Source organism: Schistocerca piceifrons, chromosome 1 (genome assembly GCF_021461385.2).
Source record: "Schistocerca piceifrons isolate TAMUIC-IGC-003096 chromosome 1, iqSchPice1.1, whole genome shotgun sequence".
NCBI lineage: Eukaryota > Metazoa > Arthropoda > Insecta > Orthoptera > Acrididae > Schistocerca > Schistocerca piceifrons.
The window spans coordinates 137197927-137213426 of record NC_060138.1 but is presented as its reverse complement, the minus strand read 5'-3'; the positions used below and the strand labels follow the sequence as shown (position 1 = coordinate 137213426).

At 44.9% G+C, this 15500-nt stretch overlaps 1 protein-coding gene across 1 annotated transcript in view; it reads left to right on the top strand.

The window, feature by feature from the left end:
* LOC124790154 (THAP domain-containing protein 5-like) overlaps positions 1-9321 on the top strand; it is a 53391-nt gene extending 44070 nt beyond the window's left edge. Inside the window, exon 3 of the mRNA XM_047257766.1 lies at positions 9199-9321. Coding sequence (XP_047113722.1) covers positions 9199-9321 — 123 coding nt within the window. The remainder of the gene's footprint in view (positions 1-9198) is intronic.
* Positions 9322-15500: the final 6179 nt, after the last annotated feature.

The following is a 15500-nucleotide window of genomic DNA, read 5'->3' as shown; positions in this document are numbered from 1 at the left end:
GACTTGGGATACCTGAGTTTTGCAACACGTAATGTTATGCAGCAACATGTAGCATGGTAGCAACTACAAATAGAATTGTTTAAGTTACACACAATAGTGATTTGTGGGCTCACTCCTGCGTGATTAACACGGATACGTATGTGTGCGATGGTCAAGAGTGGCACGGTTGCACGTGTAATAATTAATATGTTGCAGTTCTGAAAGGAACTTTGTCATCAGGTTTCAAGACGGTCCCCAGTTACAATCTGAGATGGTTACCACTGACATATATTAATACCTTGGTTAGTAACCATCTTTATTTACTTTTTACGTAGCGTCACAAACTTCCACAGATAGTTAAAGCAAACAAAAATTAGATAGTAGTCTATCATATGGACTAACACTTACTGTGCTGCGTTTTCCCTTTTTTTTTTAACCGTTGATACTCCTGAACAGCTCACACTTTCATACTCGTATTAATCACGCAGGAGCTGACTTGCAAGTCACTGCTTTGTATAGTTGAAAGAATACTTTTTTCAGTTGCTACCGCGCTGCATTTTGTTACTTATTATTACACCCATCCCACGCCTCTGAAGCACTGTGTGAACATCGCTGGTCGAAAGATACCAAGTTCTGTGCTTGCTTTGCTTTCGAAGTTTGAGGTGTGACCCTCATCATGGAAGTCGTTACAACGACCAAGCCAGGCCTTCTACTCATTATAGAGGTTACACGTACCACAAGTTTATTGATGTAAATATCATGTTGTTACGAGAGGCTGCTTGCGCGAAAAATCCGATCATAGTAGGGGGAATAAGAGTTCGAAGAATGGAGAAATGTTCTATGTGTTGGATCATGTCTCTTTATCACTTAACGACGTAGGGCTAGAGGCGAAGAAGCAAATGGAGAGGGCGAAGAAGAGGGCTAGAGAAGAAATTACCCAGTTAGCCGAAATACACGTGGATAAAATGGGGAATCTTTATAATAAAAGTTATGATTTTGTTACGGTAAATATGGAGAAGGCTTTGCTGTTATCTACGGAGTCAAGTGAAGGGAAACCAACAAGAGCCCATCAACTGTTCTGAAATAGTTCTTCATGAAGATCTCTTAAAGGTGGATGATGGCAGTAGTTTTCTTCTAGAATACGATAAATTAGAGGAGAGGATAATCATTATTAGTGAAAGCAAAGGAAAAGAGAGCTTAAAAACGTCTTCCCATTTTTTATGAATGGAACATTTAAAGAGCCGCAGCAATCAATTTGCACAAATCTACACCAAACATGCAGACTTAGGAGGCCAGAGGGACAAAACAGACATCATTCCTACTGTGTTTGCCCTGCTCCCTCACAAGAAGAATGGCACTTACGTGTACCTGTTTTGTCTGATTAACAAGCAATTCCTCAGTAGCGTTAAAAAAGAGTGAATGTTTATTTTATGACAGCTGCGATGTCGGCCCTATGCCAAGTTTTCCCCTCAAGTGAAATAAGTGGACGTTATTTCCATAAGAAGAAGAGTTTATGGAGAAAAGTTCAAGATTCCGGTCTAACTGACGAGTACCGTCAGAACGAAGATTTAAGACTTCATGTCGACATGTGTGCAGCATAGGCAAAACTAGCGGACGTAAGTAAGGAATGCTTGAGATTCATGCGGAAGCCCCTAATAACGAAAGACTCTCTCAATTTTTAACCGCTTTATGGATACATGGGTACAGAATGATGATATCCCTATCGCAATGTGGAACTGCTACGGAAAAGGGCACCGAACGACGAATGCTGTCGAAGGGTAGCACAGCGAAATAAATGTTACTTGAAACCATCGCCTAGAGTCAACGACTTGGTGGACTGCTTGAAGAAGGAAGCTGGGAAGAGGGAGAAGATATACCTGAAGTTGGATGACAGAATAAAGTAGATTGTAAAAAATTGTGAAGAGATTGGCTACATTAGGTTCTGTTTGACAGCCATTTTCCATATTCAGAAACCGCACTATCATCTACTCAGTTATATATTAAAAGGCTCCTCGCAAATTACACTCCTGGAAATGGAAAAAAGAACACATTGACACCGGTGTGTCAGACCTACCATACTTGCTCCGGACACTGCGAGGGGGCTGTACAAGCAATGATCACACGCACGGCACAGCGGACACACCAGGAACCGCGGTGTTGGCCGTCGAATGGCGCTAGCTGCGCAGCATTTGTGCACCGCCGCCGTCAGTGTCAGCCAGTTTGCCGTGGCATACGGAGCTCCATCGCAGTCTTTAACACTGGTAGCATGCCGCGACAGCGTGGACGTGAACCGTATGTGCAGTTGACGGACTTTGAGCGAGGGCGTATAGTGGGCATGCGGGAGGCCGGGTGGACGTACCGCCGAATAGCTCAACACGTGGGGCGTGAGGTCTCCACAGTACATCGATGTTCTCGCCAGTGGTCGGCGGAAGGTGCACGTGCCCGTCGACCTGGGACCGGACCGCAGCGACGCACGGATGCACGCCAAGACCGTAGGATCCTACGCAGTGCCGTAGGGGACCGCACCGCCACTTCCCAGCAAATTAGGGACACTGTTGCTCCTGGGGTATCGGCGAGGACCATTCGCAACCGTCTCCATCAAGCTGGGCTACGGTCCCGCACACCGTTAGGCCGTCTTCCGCTCACGCCCCAACATCGTGCAGCCCGCCTCCAGTGGTGTCGAGACAGGCGTGAATGGAGGGACGAATGGAGACGTGTCGTCTTCAGCGATGAGAGTCGCTTCTGCCTTGGTGCCAATGATGGTCGTATGCGTGTTTGGCGCCGTGCAGGTGAGCGCCACAATCAGGACTGCATACGACCGAGGCACACAGGGCCAACACCCGGCATTATGGTGTGGGGAGCGATCTCCTACACTGGCCGTACACCACTGGTGATCGTCGAGGGGACACTGAATAGTGCACGGTACATCTAAACCGTCATCGAACCCATCGTTCTACCATTCCTAGACCGGCAAGGGAACTTGCTGTTCCAACAGGACAATGCACGTCCGCATGTATCCCGTGCCACCCAACGTGCTCTAGAAGGTGTAAGTCAACTACCCTGGCCAGCAAGATCTCCGGATCTGTCCCCCATTGAGCATGTTTGGGACTGGATGAAGCGTCGTCTCACGCGGTCTGCACGTCCAGCACGAACGCTGGTCCAACTGAGGCGCCAGGTGGAAATGGCATGGTAAGCCGTTCCACAGGACTACATCCAGCATGTCTACGATCGTCTCCATGGGAGAATAGCAGCCTGCATTGCTGCGAAAGGTGGATATACATTGTACTAGTGCCGACATTGTGCATGCTCTGTTGCCTGTGTCTATGTGCCTGTGGTTCTGTCAGTGTGATGTATCTGACCCCAGGAATGTGTCAATAAAGTTTCCCCTTCCTGGGACAATGAATTCACGGTGTTCTTATTTCAATTTCCAGGAGTGTATATGGTTAAAACTATTAAGTATACTGAAAAAACATTATTAGTATTGATTTTTAAGTTATATTAATAAATAAAGTGTATTGTAGTTCTAGTATAAAATGATGAAGCCTATGTATAACGGAAGTGACTGTTTCGTCACTGATACCAGTAATTACCTAACAGTGTAACAACATACAGAAATTGTATTTGATTCCTGTTTACCTTAAATACATCCTTGAAGTGGTCTATCCTTTACCCACTCTTTTAAAGGTTTATTTATCATATTTCTCGATGACCATAAAATCGTTTACATGGTTGTGTAGTGTTTTTTTTTATCTTTGTTTAACTTGAAATATATTTATACTAGTTTCTCATCGGCAATTTTCTGAAACGAAACTCTTATCTACCACGTTAGGATAAAAAAGAAAAAAAACTATTTCCTCAGACGAAATTCTTTGAATAGAATTTTAAAACAGTTACGAATGATACTCTGCGACATTGGTTTCATTTGAAATACAAAAATAAAGCTTTAACCAGTGGAATTAAATTACTGTAGCTTCCCATATTGCAGGTGCGAATAACTGTTTCCACTTGGAACAGTTCGTTGTATTTATACAGTAGCTGGTCGTCTGTGAAATACGTGTCAGTCTGGCCAAATTATCACAAATTACTAAGTAATTTGGACATCCGGCTGTAACAACACTTAGTTACGCGCTAACCAACGTCTAAATCTGTATACACATAAAACTAGGGTTGCCAGATGCCCGGGTTTTTCGTGACAGTCCCGGCTCCAGACTGCAGAATTCAGTGTCCCGAAAAATACTTTTGGGACGGCAGTTTGCCCCGTATTTCGGATTTCATGGAAATTATTCCATACTGACTACTTTTTCTCCTAATTCTCGGGTGGATTTATATTTCAACTCCCGCTGTTAAGCTAAATAACGAAAGTTTTTATTGTCATAGTTGACTCAGTTCCTGAAGGAGTATTATTGCGCGGTAACGCTTCTGAGCTCCCATTACTGACCCTTATCACAGTTCAGTTTAAGTTTTGCAGCAATGTGGTTCTGCGTTTCTCTGTCTGAGTCGTATACCGGTTAATTTGTTATTAAAGTGTTTGATTGTTTCCAGTGAACTCAAAATACCAAAGAGGAAGTGTTTATGCCAAGAAAAATATTCAAAAGAATGGTTCTTCATAAAACGAGAGAGAAGTGACTATGAAGTAGAATGTGTAAATAGTGGCGTGTTTACATTGCATATGGGGAAGGACGGGAGACATCAAACTTCCATTGTACTGCCAGGTCTCCCAGACCTAGAGATAAGTTGGTGATTAGTTTTTGTTAGGTTTCGAACACTATACTCGTGCCGTATTTCGTGTAGCTTATCTTTCACTGTTAGTTATGAAATTTGATTGTTGAATGTCGTTTGAAGTCCACTGTCTAGGAGTGAATTTGACGTATCTGGGTCTGCCAGAACCGCCGGTAGCAAGCAGGTACGTACTGTTTGTAACATAAATAGGATTTTAGCCCACATTCAGTACGCTTAATCACCTTGTTTATTATAGAGCTAAAATGGATGAGAGAGAAGATCTGTGTAACTATACACTGCTAAATAATATGGTTAGTGAAGAATCATGTGAAGAAGCTGTAGACTCGGTCTCCATACTATATAGAAAAAAGACGATGCAGAAAGTGAAGAAAGTGAGCATGACAGTGATACCAATCAGAATAACAATAAACTTTTTTGGTAAGGGCAGTCATGCTAAATGGATGAAAGGCATTCCTAATCCTCGTATCAGGACTAGGTCACATATTCTGTTCTGCAGGTTCCTGGCATAAAGTCTTAGACTTGATAATTAGATTCCACCACAGGTTTTGTCCACTGTACTTGTCACTGGTAATGCTGGTGGCAGCTGTTGGAGTTAAAACACCAGTGCTGCTCTCTGTGTTGAGACTCTAAATGTTGGATTGATTTGTGCCGTCTTCTCATCATTGTTCAGCAACAATACAAGCTCCCTCCTCCATTTAACCAGCCCATAGGGACTGTAATATCCTGAATGGAACTAGACCTGTGATGAGGGAGAGGAACTGTGCAAGTCCCTGTCAGAGAATACTGTGGCATGCCCATTGATGCTAGTGGCTCCAAGCATGGTTCTGCTGCCTGTTGATTCGACTCTGCACTGAAGCTATCGGAGTTAATGAAGGTTCCAGAAGACGCTAGCAGGGAGGGGCCAGCTCCATTTTCATTTGTGTCTAGACCTGTGTCGCTGAGTCATCTGGCTTGGCCAGGGATGTGGAACGTTCCATAGTCATGGTGTGTTGACTCATGGGTAAAGCTCGTATCTCTGCTGCGGGCGTGGTGGAGGTGGTCTGTATTGTTTTATGCACCCCTATGATCTTGCTAGGGCATCAGTGATGACGATGTGAAGTCCTTCAGAAGTCACAGCCTCAACTGCGTCAGGTGTGCACCATGAGCCACACCGGAGAACATCTGGTGTCCTTCATTATTTGTGACTGTGCTCGGCATCAAGTGGGTGTATGCCTAAATATATGGACCCAAACTTCGGTGACAGTGTGGTACAGATGCTGCTCTTGTAATACTGCTGGAGGCAGTGGATGCAGAAAAAGGTACACGTTGGCTGAAAAAGGTACACGTTTTTCTGGATTACATTAAAGACGGTTCTGCTATAGTATACTGAATAATGTCTGTATGTTAGCCATGTGATAATATGCATGAGATGATCTTCTTATGATATTATTGTCTGGTTAATTTATGCACTGAGGAATCTTCTGTATTATTGTTCCAAATATTACTGGAACACTGACAATCCCAAAGGTAGGCGGTTATATTAGTACAGTCCAATTGGCATGTTGATCACCATTTTTGTTCTTGATTCTTCACTAAGGGAAATTTGCAAATATGCAAGTGATTTTAGGAAAATGACAACCGCCTGAGAGGGGTGCGATTATTTCTTTATTCCTGGGAATAGGATAGATGAACAGCTTCTGCTTGTGCATTTATTGTTGCTCCAGAATTACCACGTACTCCTAATTAGGCTTATGAATAATAACTAATGGAGAAGCCCAGTGGCTAAAAGAAATTGATGAAATAGTAAGTAAACTTTGTAAATGGTTTAATTCTTTCTTGAAATCTTCTCGAACGGAACAGCCCTAGTAATACTGGCTTTGAAATATTATGAGCTTTGAAACTGGGAGTGCAGCCTAAAACTGCAAGGGAAGATCGGAAAGTAATTTTATTGCCAAAAGCTTAATAGGCAACAAAAGAAAAAATCACATATGAACTTATATCTAGTTTTTTACATTGTCACTAATGTTCTCGACACATTTCTCCCACCGTGGTACCAGGTTCAGTATGCCCTGTTCATAGAAGTCCGTGTGGTTGGAGTATAGCCCTCTGTGGACACCTTACTTCACATCCACACCTGTCAAAAAGCATCGGTCAGCCATGGATTTCTTCACGAGATCAAACTGATGAAAGTCCGACGGTGCAAGGTCCGCACTGTACGGTGGCTGCTGGAGCACCTCCCACACAGCAACATTGGGGCAAGCAATGTCATGAAGAAGCTTGACACCATCAGTGTTAATGTTATGGCGTTGGCACGAAGAGCACGACGCAACTTAACCAAAGATTTAGCGTTGCCTGCAACATTCACAGTGGTCCCGTGTTCAGAAAAGGCCACCGGTAACATACCACGCATATCCCACAACACTGTCGCACTTTCCTAGCAGACTGAGTCACTTTAAAGTTTTTACGTTTTGAGGAAGCATAATTTTTCATTCTATAGAGGCCTGCTTGGTTTTCGGCGTGTAGTGGTATGCCCACGACTCATCACCAGTGACGATTCCTTTCAGAAAGTGATGCACTTGTGCGGCGTAAGGCGTTAAGGAATCCAAGCCTGTCATAATTCGCTGACCCTTGAGGTTGTCTGTCAGGCACCCGGAAAGCACTAATTTTACGAAATTTCAACGTGTCATGAACAGTATAGTACACAGCAGCACATGAAATGTTGAACTGCTGCGATAAGGTTCGCAGTTGCACACGCCGGTCGTTCAAAATTGCTGCCACAGTGGCTCTGACTTTCTGTGGGGTTGCAGCTGTTACCAGTCGCCCGGAGCTTGGCGAATCACTAAGGTTCACACGGCCCTCTTGGAAGAATGCACGACACCTTGAAGCATTGCTAGGGTCCAAATAGTCTTTCTCATAAAAGCCACGCACGTCCCTGTGCATTTCATTCGATTTATGATCTTTGGCCCACAAATGTCGAACTACACTTCGCTGATCTTCAGAAGTTGACGACTGTAGCAATGCGCGCAATGTTTGTTTAATAGTTCAGGGTTCCCTCTCTAGACTTGCACATGAAAATAAGACACCTTCTGTAGCACAACACTGAACAGCCAAAGAATTTCGTTCATCTGCCTAATATCATGTAGGGAGCCCGCAAGCACGAAGAAGTGCCGCAACAGGACGTGGCATGGACTCAACTAATGTATGAAGTAGTGCTGGAGGGAACTGACACCATGAATCGTGCAGAGCTGTCCATAAATCTGTAAGAGTACGAGGGGGGAAGAGATTTCGTCTGAACAGCAAGTTGCAAGGCTACCCACATATGCTCAATAATGTTTCATGTCTGGGGAGTCTGAGAAGTGTGTTCCTGGAGCCACTCTGTAGCCGTTATTGACGTGTGGGGTGTCGCATTGTCCTGCTGGAATTCCGCAGGTCCGTCGGAATGCACAATATACGTGAATGGGTGCAGGTGATCAGACAGGATTTTTATGCACGTGCCACCTGTCAGAGTCATATCTAGAAGTATCAGAGGTCCCATATAGCTCCCGCTGAACACGCCCCACACCACTGCAGACCCTCCACCAGCTTTAACAGTCCCTTGCCGACATACAGGGTCCATGGATCCATGACGTTGCCTCCATACCCGTACAACGTCCATCCGCTCGATACAATTTGAAATGGACTCTTCTGACCAGGCAAAAAGTTTCCAGTCATCAACAGTCCAATGTCGGTGTTGACGGGCCCAGGCGAGATGTATAGCTTTGTCATCAAGGGTACACGAGTGGACCTTCGGTTCCGAAAACCCATGTCGATGATGTTTCGCCGAATGTTTCGCACGCTGACACTTGTTGACGACTCAGCATTGAAATATGCAGCAATTTGAGGAAGGGTTGCACTTCTGTCATGTTGAACGATTCTCTTCAGCCATCGTTGGTTCCGTTCTTGCAGGATCTTTTTCTGGCCGCAGCGGTGTCGGAGGTTTAATGTTCTACCGTATTCCTGATATTCACAGTACACTCGTGAAGTGGTCGTACGGGAAATTCCCCACTTCATCGCTACTTCAGAGATGCTGTGCCCTATCGCTCGTGCGCCGACGCTCGAACTTACTTAAATCTTGACAGCCTGCCATAGTAGCGGCAATAACCGGTCTAACAACTGCGCCAGACACTTGTCTTATATTGGCGTTGCCGACCGCCACGCCGTATTCTGCCTGCTTACGTTTCTGTATTTGAATACGCGTGCCTATGCCAGTTTATTTGGCCCTTCAATATATATCGGCATGAAATTTCAACACTGCAGCTGCAATACCAGGGAAGAAAAAATTACTGTGCGTTACTTTCCAATCCTCCTTCATATAAACAAAATGTAGTTGGTGAACTGGTGGATACGACATAGAATCAAATACATGAAAGACTACAAACAAGCCACTCACTCGGTGTTGACGCTTTTTAGAGCGGCGCGTACTGTTCCGCTGTAGGCTACGTGGCGACCTCACCTGTATAGGCGACGGTGGAGGCGCGGCGCTTCTTGACCCTGCGGCGGTCGCCGCTGGGGCTGCTCTCTCGCCGTCGCTTGCGGGAGGCTTCTCTGCGCCTCGACGGCATCTCGCCAGCCGGCAGGGTCTGATCACAACCTGCACACATCGTTTCTCCCTTGTACGCTTACGGGAGGACAGACAAATGTCATGTCGAGTGGGTAAGGCTCGCGCTCCTTTTGACTTCACTGCAAAATAGTACACTACTGGCCATTAAAATTGCTGCACCAAGAAGAAATGCAGATGATAAACGGGTATTCATTGAACAGACTAGAACTGACATGTGATTACATTTTCACGCAGTTTGGGTGCATAGATCCTAGGAAATCAGTACCCAGAACAACCACCTCTGGCCGTAATAACGGCCTTGATACGCCTGGACATTGAGCCAAACAGAGCTTGAATGGCGTGTACGGGTACAGCTGCCCATGCAGCTTCAACACGATACCACAGTTCATTAAGAGTAGACTGACGTATTGTGACGAGCCAGTTGTTTTCAGTTGGTGGGAGGACTGGAGAATGTGCTGGCCAGGGCAGCAGTCGAACATTTTCTGTATCCAGAAAGGACCGTACAGGACCTGGAACATGCGGTCGTGCATTATCCTGCTGGAATGTAGGGTTTCGCAGGGATCGAATGAAGGACAGAACCACGGGTCGTAACACATCTGAAATGTAACGTCCACTGTGCAAAGTGCCGTCAATGCGAACAAGAGGTGACCGAGACGTGTAACCAATGGCACCCCACATCATCACGCCGGGTGATACGTCAGTATGGCGATGACGAATACACGCGATGTCACCAAACACGGATGCGACCGTCACGATGCTGTAAACAGAACCTGGGTTCATCCGAAAAAATGACGTTTTGCCATTCGTGCACCCAGGTTCGTCGTCGAGTACACCATCGCAGGTGCTCCTGTCTGTGATGCAGCTTCAAGGGTAACCGCAGCCATTATCTCCGAGCTGAAAGTCCCTACTGCTGTAAACGTCGTCGAACTATCCGTGCAGATGGTTGTTGTCTTGCAAACGTCCGCATCTCTGGACTCAGGGATCGAGACGTTGCTGCACGATCCGTTACAGCCATGCGGATAAGATCCCTGTCATCTCGACTGCTAGTGATACGAGGCCGTTGGGACCCAGCACGGCGTACCGTATTACCCTCCTGCACCCACCGATTCCATATTCTGCTAACAGTCATTGGATCTCGACCAACGCGAGTAACAATATCGCGATACGATAAACCGCAATCGCGATAGGCTACAATCCGATCTTTATCAAAGTCGGAAACGTGATGGTACGCATTTCTCCTCCTGACACGAGGTATCACAACAACATTTCACCAGGCAACGCCAGTCAACTGCTGTTTGTGTATGGGAAATTGGTTGTAAACTTTCCTCATGTGAGCACGTTGTAGGTTTCGTCACCGGCGCCAGCCTTGTATGAATGCTCTGAAAAGCTAATCATTTGCATATCACAGCATCTTCTTCCTGTCGGTGAAATTTCGCGTCTGTAGCAGGTCATCTTCGTGGTGTAGCAACTTTAATGGCCAGTAGTGTATTACATATCTGTGTTAATTTTCTTTCTTGACACCAGCAAATGGGCTGATAACAACAATTAAAACAAAAGAAGCTCTAAATTATTTTATCCATAATGGATACAATTGAATTCCGTGACTGTTCCTTTCTAAGGTGGTGAATAATAATCCCTACCAGTCACAATAGTGGGCGCTTTTATTTAACGCTCTGCATCTACATGCACATGATTACTCTGCAATTCACAATTAAGTGCGTGGTAGAGGCTTCATCGAACTACTTTCGGCCGGCCGGAGTGGCTATGCGGTTCTAGGCGCTACAGTCTGGAGCCGAGCGACCGCTACGGTCACAGGTTCGAATCCTGCCTCGAGCATGGGTATGGGTGATGTCCTTAGGTTAGTTAGGTTTAATTAGTTCTAAGTTCTAGGCGACTGATGACCTTAGAAGTTAAGTCGCATAGTGCTCAGAGCCATTTGAACCATTTTGAACTACTTTCAAGCTATTTCTCTACGGTTGCACCGTCTAACAGCGTGCGGTAAAACGAGCACCAAAATCTTTCTGTGCGATCTCTAGTGTCTCTTATTTTATCATAATGATCATTTCACGCTGTGTAGATAGGAGCTAACAGAGTATTTTCGCTTATGGAGGAGAACGTTTATGATTGAAATTTCACGAGAAGATTCTGACGCTACGGAAAACGACGTTGTTTTATTGACTGCCGCGCTAATTCACGCATCATGTACGTTACACTCTCCCCCCTATTTCGCCATAACACAAAACGAGTGGCCCTTCTTTGAATTTTTTCGATGTCCTCCGTCAGTCCCATCTGATGCGGATCCCACACCGCACAACAAAACTCCAGAATAGGGGGGGGGGGGGGAGGGGGGGGGGTCGATCTGTTGCATTTTCTAAGTGTTCTACCAATAAATCGCAGTCTTTGCTTTCCTTTGCCCTCAACGTTATCTATGCGACCGTTCCAACTGAAGTTATTCGTAATTGTAATCTCTAAGTATTGAGTTGAATTTACAGCCTTTAGATTTGTGCGATTTATCGTATAACTGAAATTTAGATTTCGTTTAGTACTCTTGTGGATAGCTTTACACTTTTCATGGAGTCAATTGCCACTGTCTGCGCCATGCAGATATCATGTCAAAATCATTTTGCAGTTGGTTTTGATCATCTGATCACACAACCGGTTTCGGATTCGTGCCCATCTTCAAGTGGTTTACGTTGATGTATATGTTTCCATACTCAGTGTTGGAAATAATCACCAGCTATATTGATCTCCAACACTGAGTATGGAAACGTATACATGAATGTAAACCACAAGATGATGGGTACAAGCCCGAAACCGGTCGTGTGTTAAACAACATCACATTCTAATGTGACTGATAGCCCTTATTATCGCACAACCTATAAAGGAAGCTCTGTCTTAACAATTAGTATGTCATTCGAGTGTACAAATACACAGCAAAAAACTTACACAGTAGATAATCATGTAGAGAACTATGTAGGGTTCCATAGCATGACTTTGCAGTATTTTTAAGATTCCGTACCTCAGTCGGTAAAAACGGAATCCTTATAGAATCACGTTTTTGTCCATCTATCTGTCTCTCTGTCCGTCCCTCTGTTAAAAGCCCTTTTTCTCAGGGATAGGTAGAAGTATAACATTGAAATTTATGTCACATACTGAGCGGTGTAAAACACTGAAGCCGTTAAGTCAATGCAAGCAAAAGATACCGCCGTTTATGTCAGGTATTTTGATACTAGAAAACTCACTCATCAAAACATATAGGGACTTCTCGCAGACGTAGGATCATGAAACTTGGCAAGAAGCTAGGTTTCACACTAAAAATAAAGGAAAATTACGGAAATTGATGATTTGTAGTTTTATAACATGAAAAAAATATAAGGTATACATGAAGTCCGGGAACACTTTCAATTATTTATTGTACAAGAATTAAATATTGTACATATGTCATAAATTAGGAAATTTGTGGTAAGGTCTTATGGGACCAAACTGCTGAGGTCATCAGTCCCTAAGCTTACGCACTACTTAATCTAACTTAAAATAACTTACGCTAAGGACAACACACACAACCAAGCCCAAGGGTGGACTCGAACCTCCGACGGGGAAAGCGACGCGAACCCCCAGACCGCACGGCTACCCCGCGCGGCCACAGATGTCATACATATTGCATTGTGAAGAGAAACTTCTGAACCGGGTTGGTCTTATATAACCTAAGTAGGATTGCTATCCGTATTTTATACTAAATAGCGTTGCCATCAGCACTTTATAATAAAATATTGTAAGCTGCACAATCCAGTCACATTGATGTGACTACCAATTGTGTTCGACGTAGAAGTTGACGATATATAAAGCGTGTCTGAGGGACGCGGAAAACAGTGAAGTCGCTGTCGCTGCGATTTATCTATCGTCCAAAAGGGCATGATCGCTGACTTTCAAGCCAAGGGTGGAAACATTTACGGAGCGGCTAAGTTTGTAAACTGTTGCGTGTCGCTTTGCTTATAGAGTATACCGTTCACGGTAAAATGGCACTGTCCTCAACTGGCGCCGGAGGCAACTGATGCACCACGGTCCGTTGATGGCATGAATGAACGACGGTTGCAGAAATGTGTACGGGCGAACAGACGGGCAGCTGTTGAGGCCGATCTGCTACCATTACTGCGTATGGGTCTCCGAAGCAAGCGCCTGGTTCGTGAACCCATGCTCACTGCCAGCCGCTGTGGCCGAGCTGTTCTAGGCGCTTCAGTCTGGAACCGCGCGCCAACAACGGTCGCAGGTTCGAATCCTACCTCGGGCTTGGATGTGTTTGATGTCCTTAGGTTAGTTTGGTTTAAGTAGTTCTAAGTTCTAGGGGCCTGATGACCTCAGATGTTAAGTACCATAGTGCTCAGAGCCATTTGAACCATTTTACTGTTCATTGGCACCGAATTGGATTTGCACACCAGGACCGCAACTGAAACGGCCCCTGAGTGACGAAAACGGTCTTTTCAGATGAATTACGTGTTATGCTTCGTCAGACAGATGGTCGTTGGCGTGAATGGCATGAAATGTTTGAAAGCAGGCAACCAGCACCAATCGTCGTAAGGGTCCAGGCCAGATGAGGAAACGTTATGGTGAGGGGAATACTTTATTGGCTTTCCTGGGTGATATCGTCACACTAGAAGGCAAAATGGATCAACACAAGAATGCATCTATTCTTGGGCACCATGTGCACCCCTACTTGCAGTTTGTTTTTATTCGGCACGTTGGCTTTTACCAGCACGACACTACAGCGTGTCACACAACTAGCAGTGCACGTGCGTAGTTAGAAGAGCACGAGGATGAGTTTGCTGTATTCCTCGGATTTAAATCCAGAAGAAGACCTGTGGGACCACCTCGATCGGGCTGTTCGCGCCATGAATCCTCAACCGCGAAAACTAACGCAGCTGACAGCGGCAGTGGAGTCAGCATCGCATCTCATCCCTGTCGGTACCTTCCAGAACTTCTTCCTACACGCCCCATGGCGGTCCACGCTGCAGAGGGTAATTACGCAGGGTTCTGACAGCTCCATCTACATCTACATCTACATCCATACTCCGCAAGCCACCTGACGGTGTGTGGCGGAGGGTACTTTGAGTACTTCAATCGGTTCTCCCTTCTATTCCAGTCTCGCATTGTTCGTGGAAAGAAAGATTGTCGGTATGCCTCTGTGTGGGCTCTAACCTCTCTGATTTTATCCTCATAGTCTCTTCGCGAGATATACGTAGGAGGGAGCAATATACTGCTTGACTCGTCGGTGAAGGTATGTTCTCGAAACTTCAACAAAGGCCCGTACCGAGCTACTAAGCGTATCTCTTGCAGAGTCACCCACTGGAGTTTATGTATCATCTCCGTTACGCTTTCGCGATTACTAAATGATCCTGTAACGAAGCTAGCTGCTCTCCGTTGGATCTTCTCTATCTCTTCTATCAATCCTACCTGGCACGGATCCCACACTGGTGAGCAATATTCAAGCAGTGGGCGAACAAGTGTACTGTAACCTACTTCCTTTGTTTTCGGATTGCATTTCCTTAGGATTCCTCCAGTGAATCTCAGTCTGGCATCTGCTTTACCGACGATCAACTTTATTATGATCATTCCATTTTAAATCACTCCTAATACCTACTCCCAGATAATTTATGGAATTAACTGCTTCCAGTTGCTGACCTGCTATATTGTAGCTAAATGATAAAGGATCTTTCTTTCTATGTATTCGCAGCACATTACACTTGTCTACATTGAGATTCAGTTGCCATTCCCTGCACCATGCGTCAATTCGTTGCAGATCCTAGTCCCAGTAATGTGACTGAAGAATGTATTTTGCGCAATTTTTCTCTGTACTTCATGAGAACAATGAAAATATATTATTTCACGTACTTTTATATTTTCTAGGATTCAGTTCACGTATATCATCAAAAATCCGCAGCAATTGATCGTAATTTTCCTTATAACGGATAGGCTGAATAACTTCATTGAATACTCATTTTTTACCGCAACCTAACCTCAAATGTCAGTACTGTAAATGTCAGTAGTACAAATGTCAAACTTTCTAATCAAAGTCTGAAGTGCGGAAGGGCGAGAATCTGTTAACTGAAATTGAAAAAGTACTAAACGTGAGTCTACTAGACTGTGTCAAGTAAGTAACAGTCTTTCTGTGGATTAATTATTTCACGAAATGTTAGTCGACGACCTG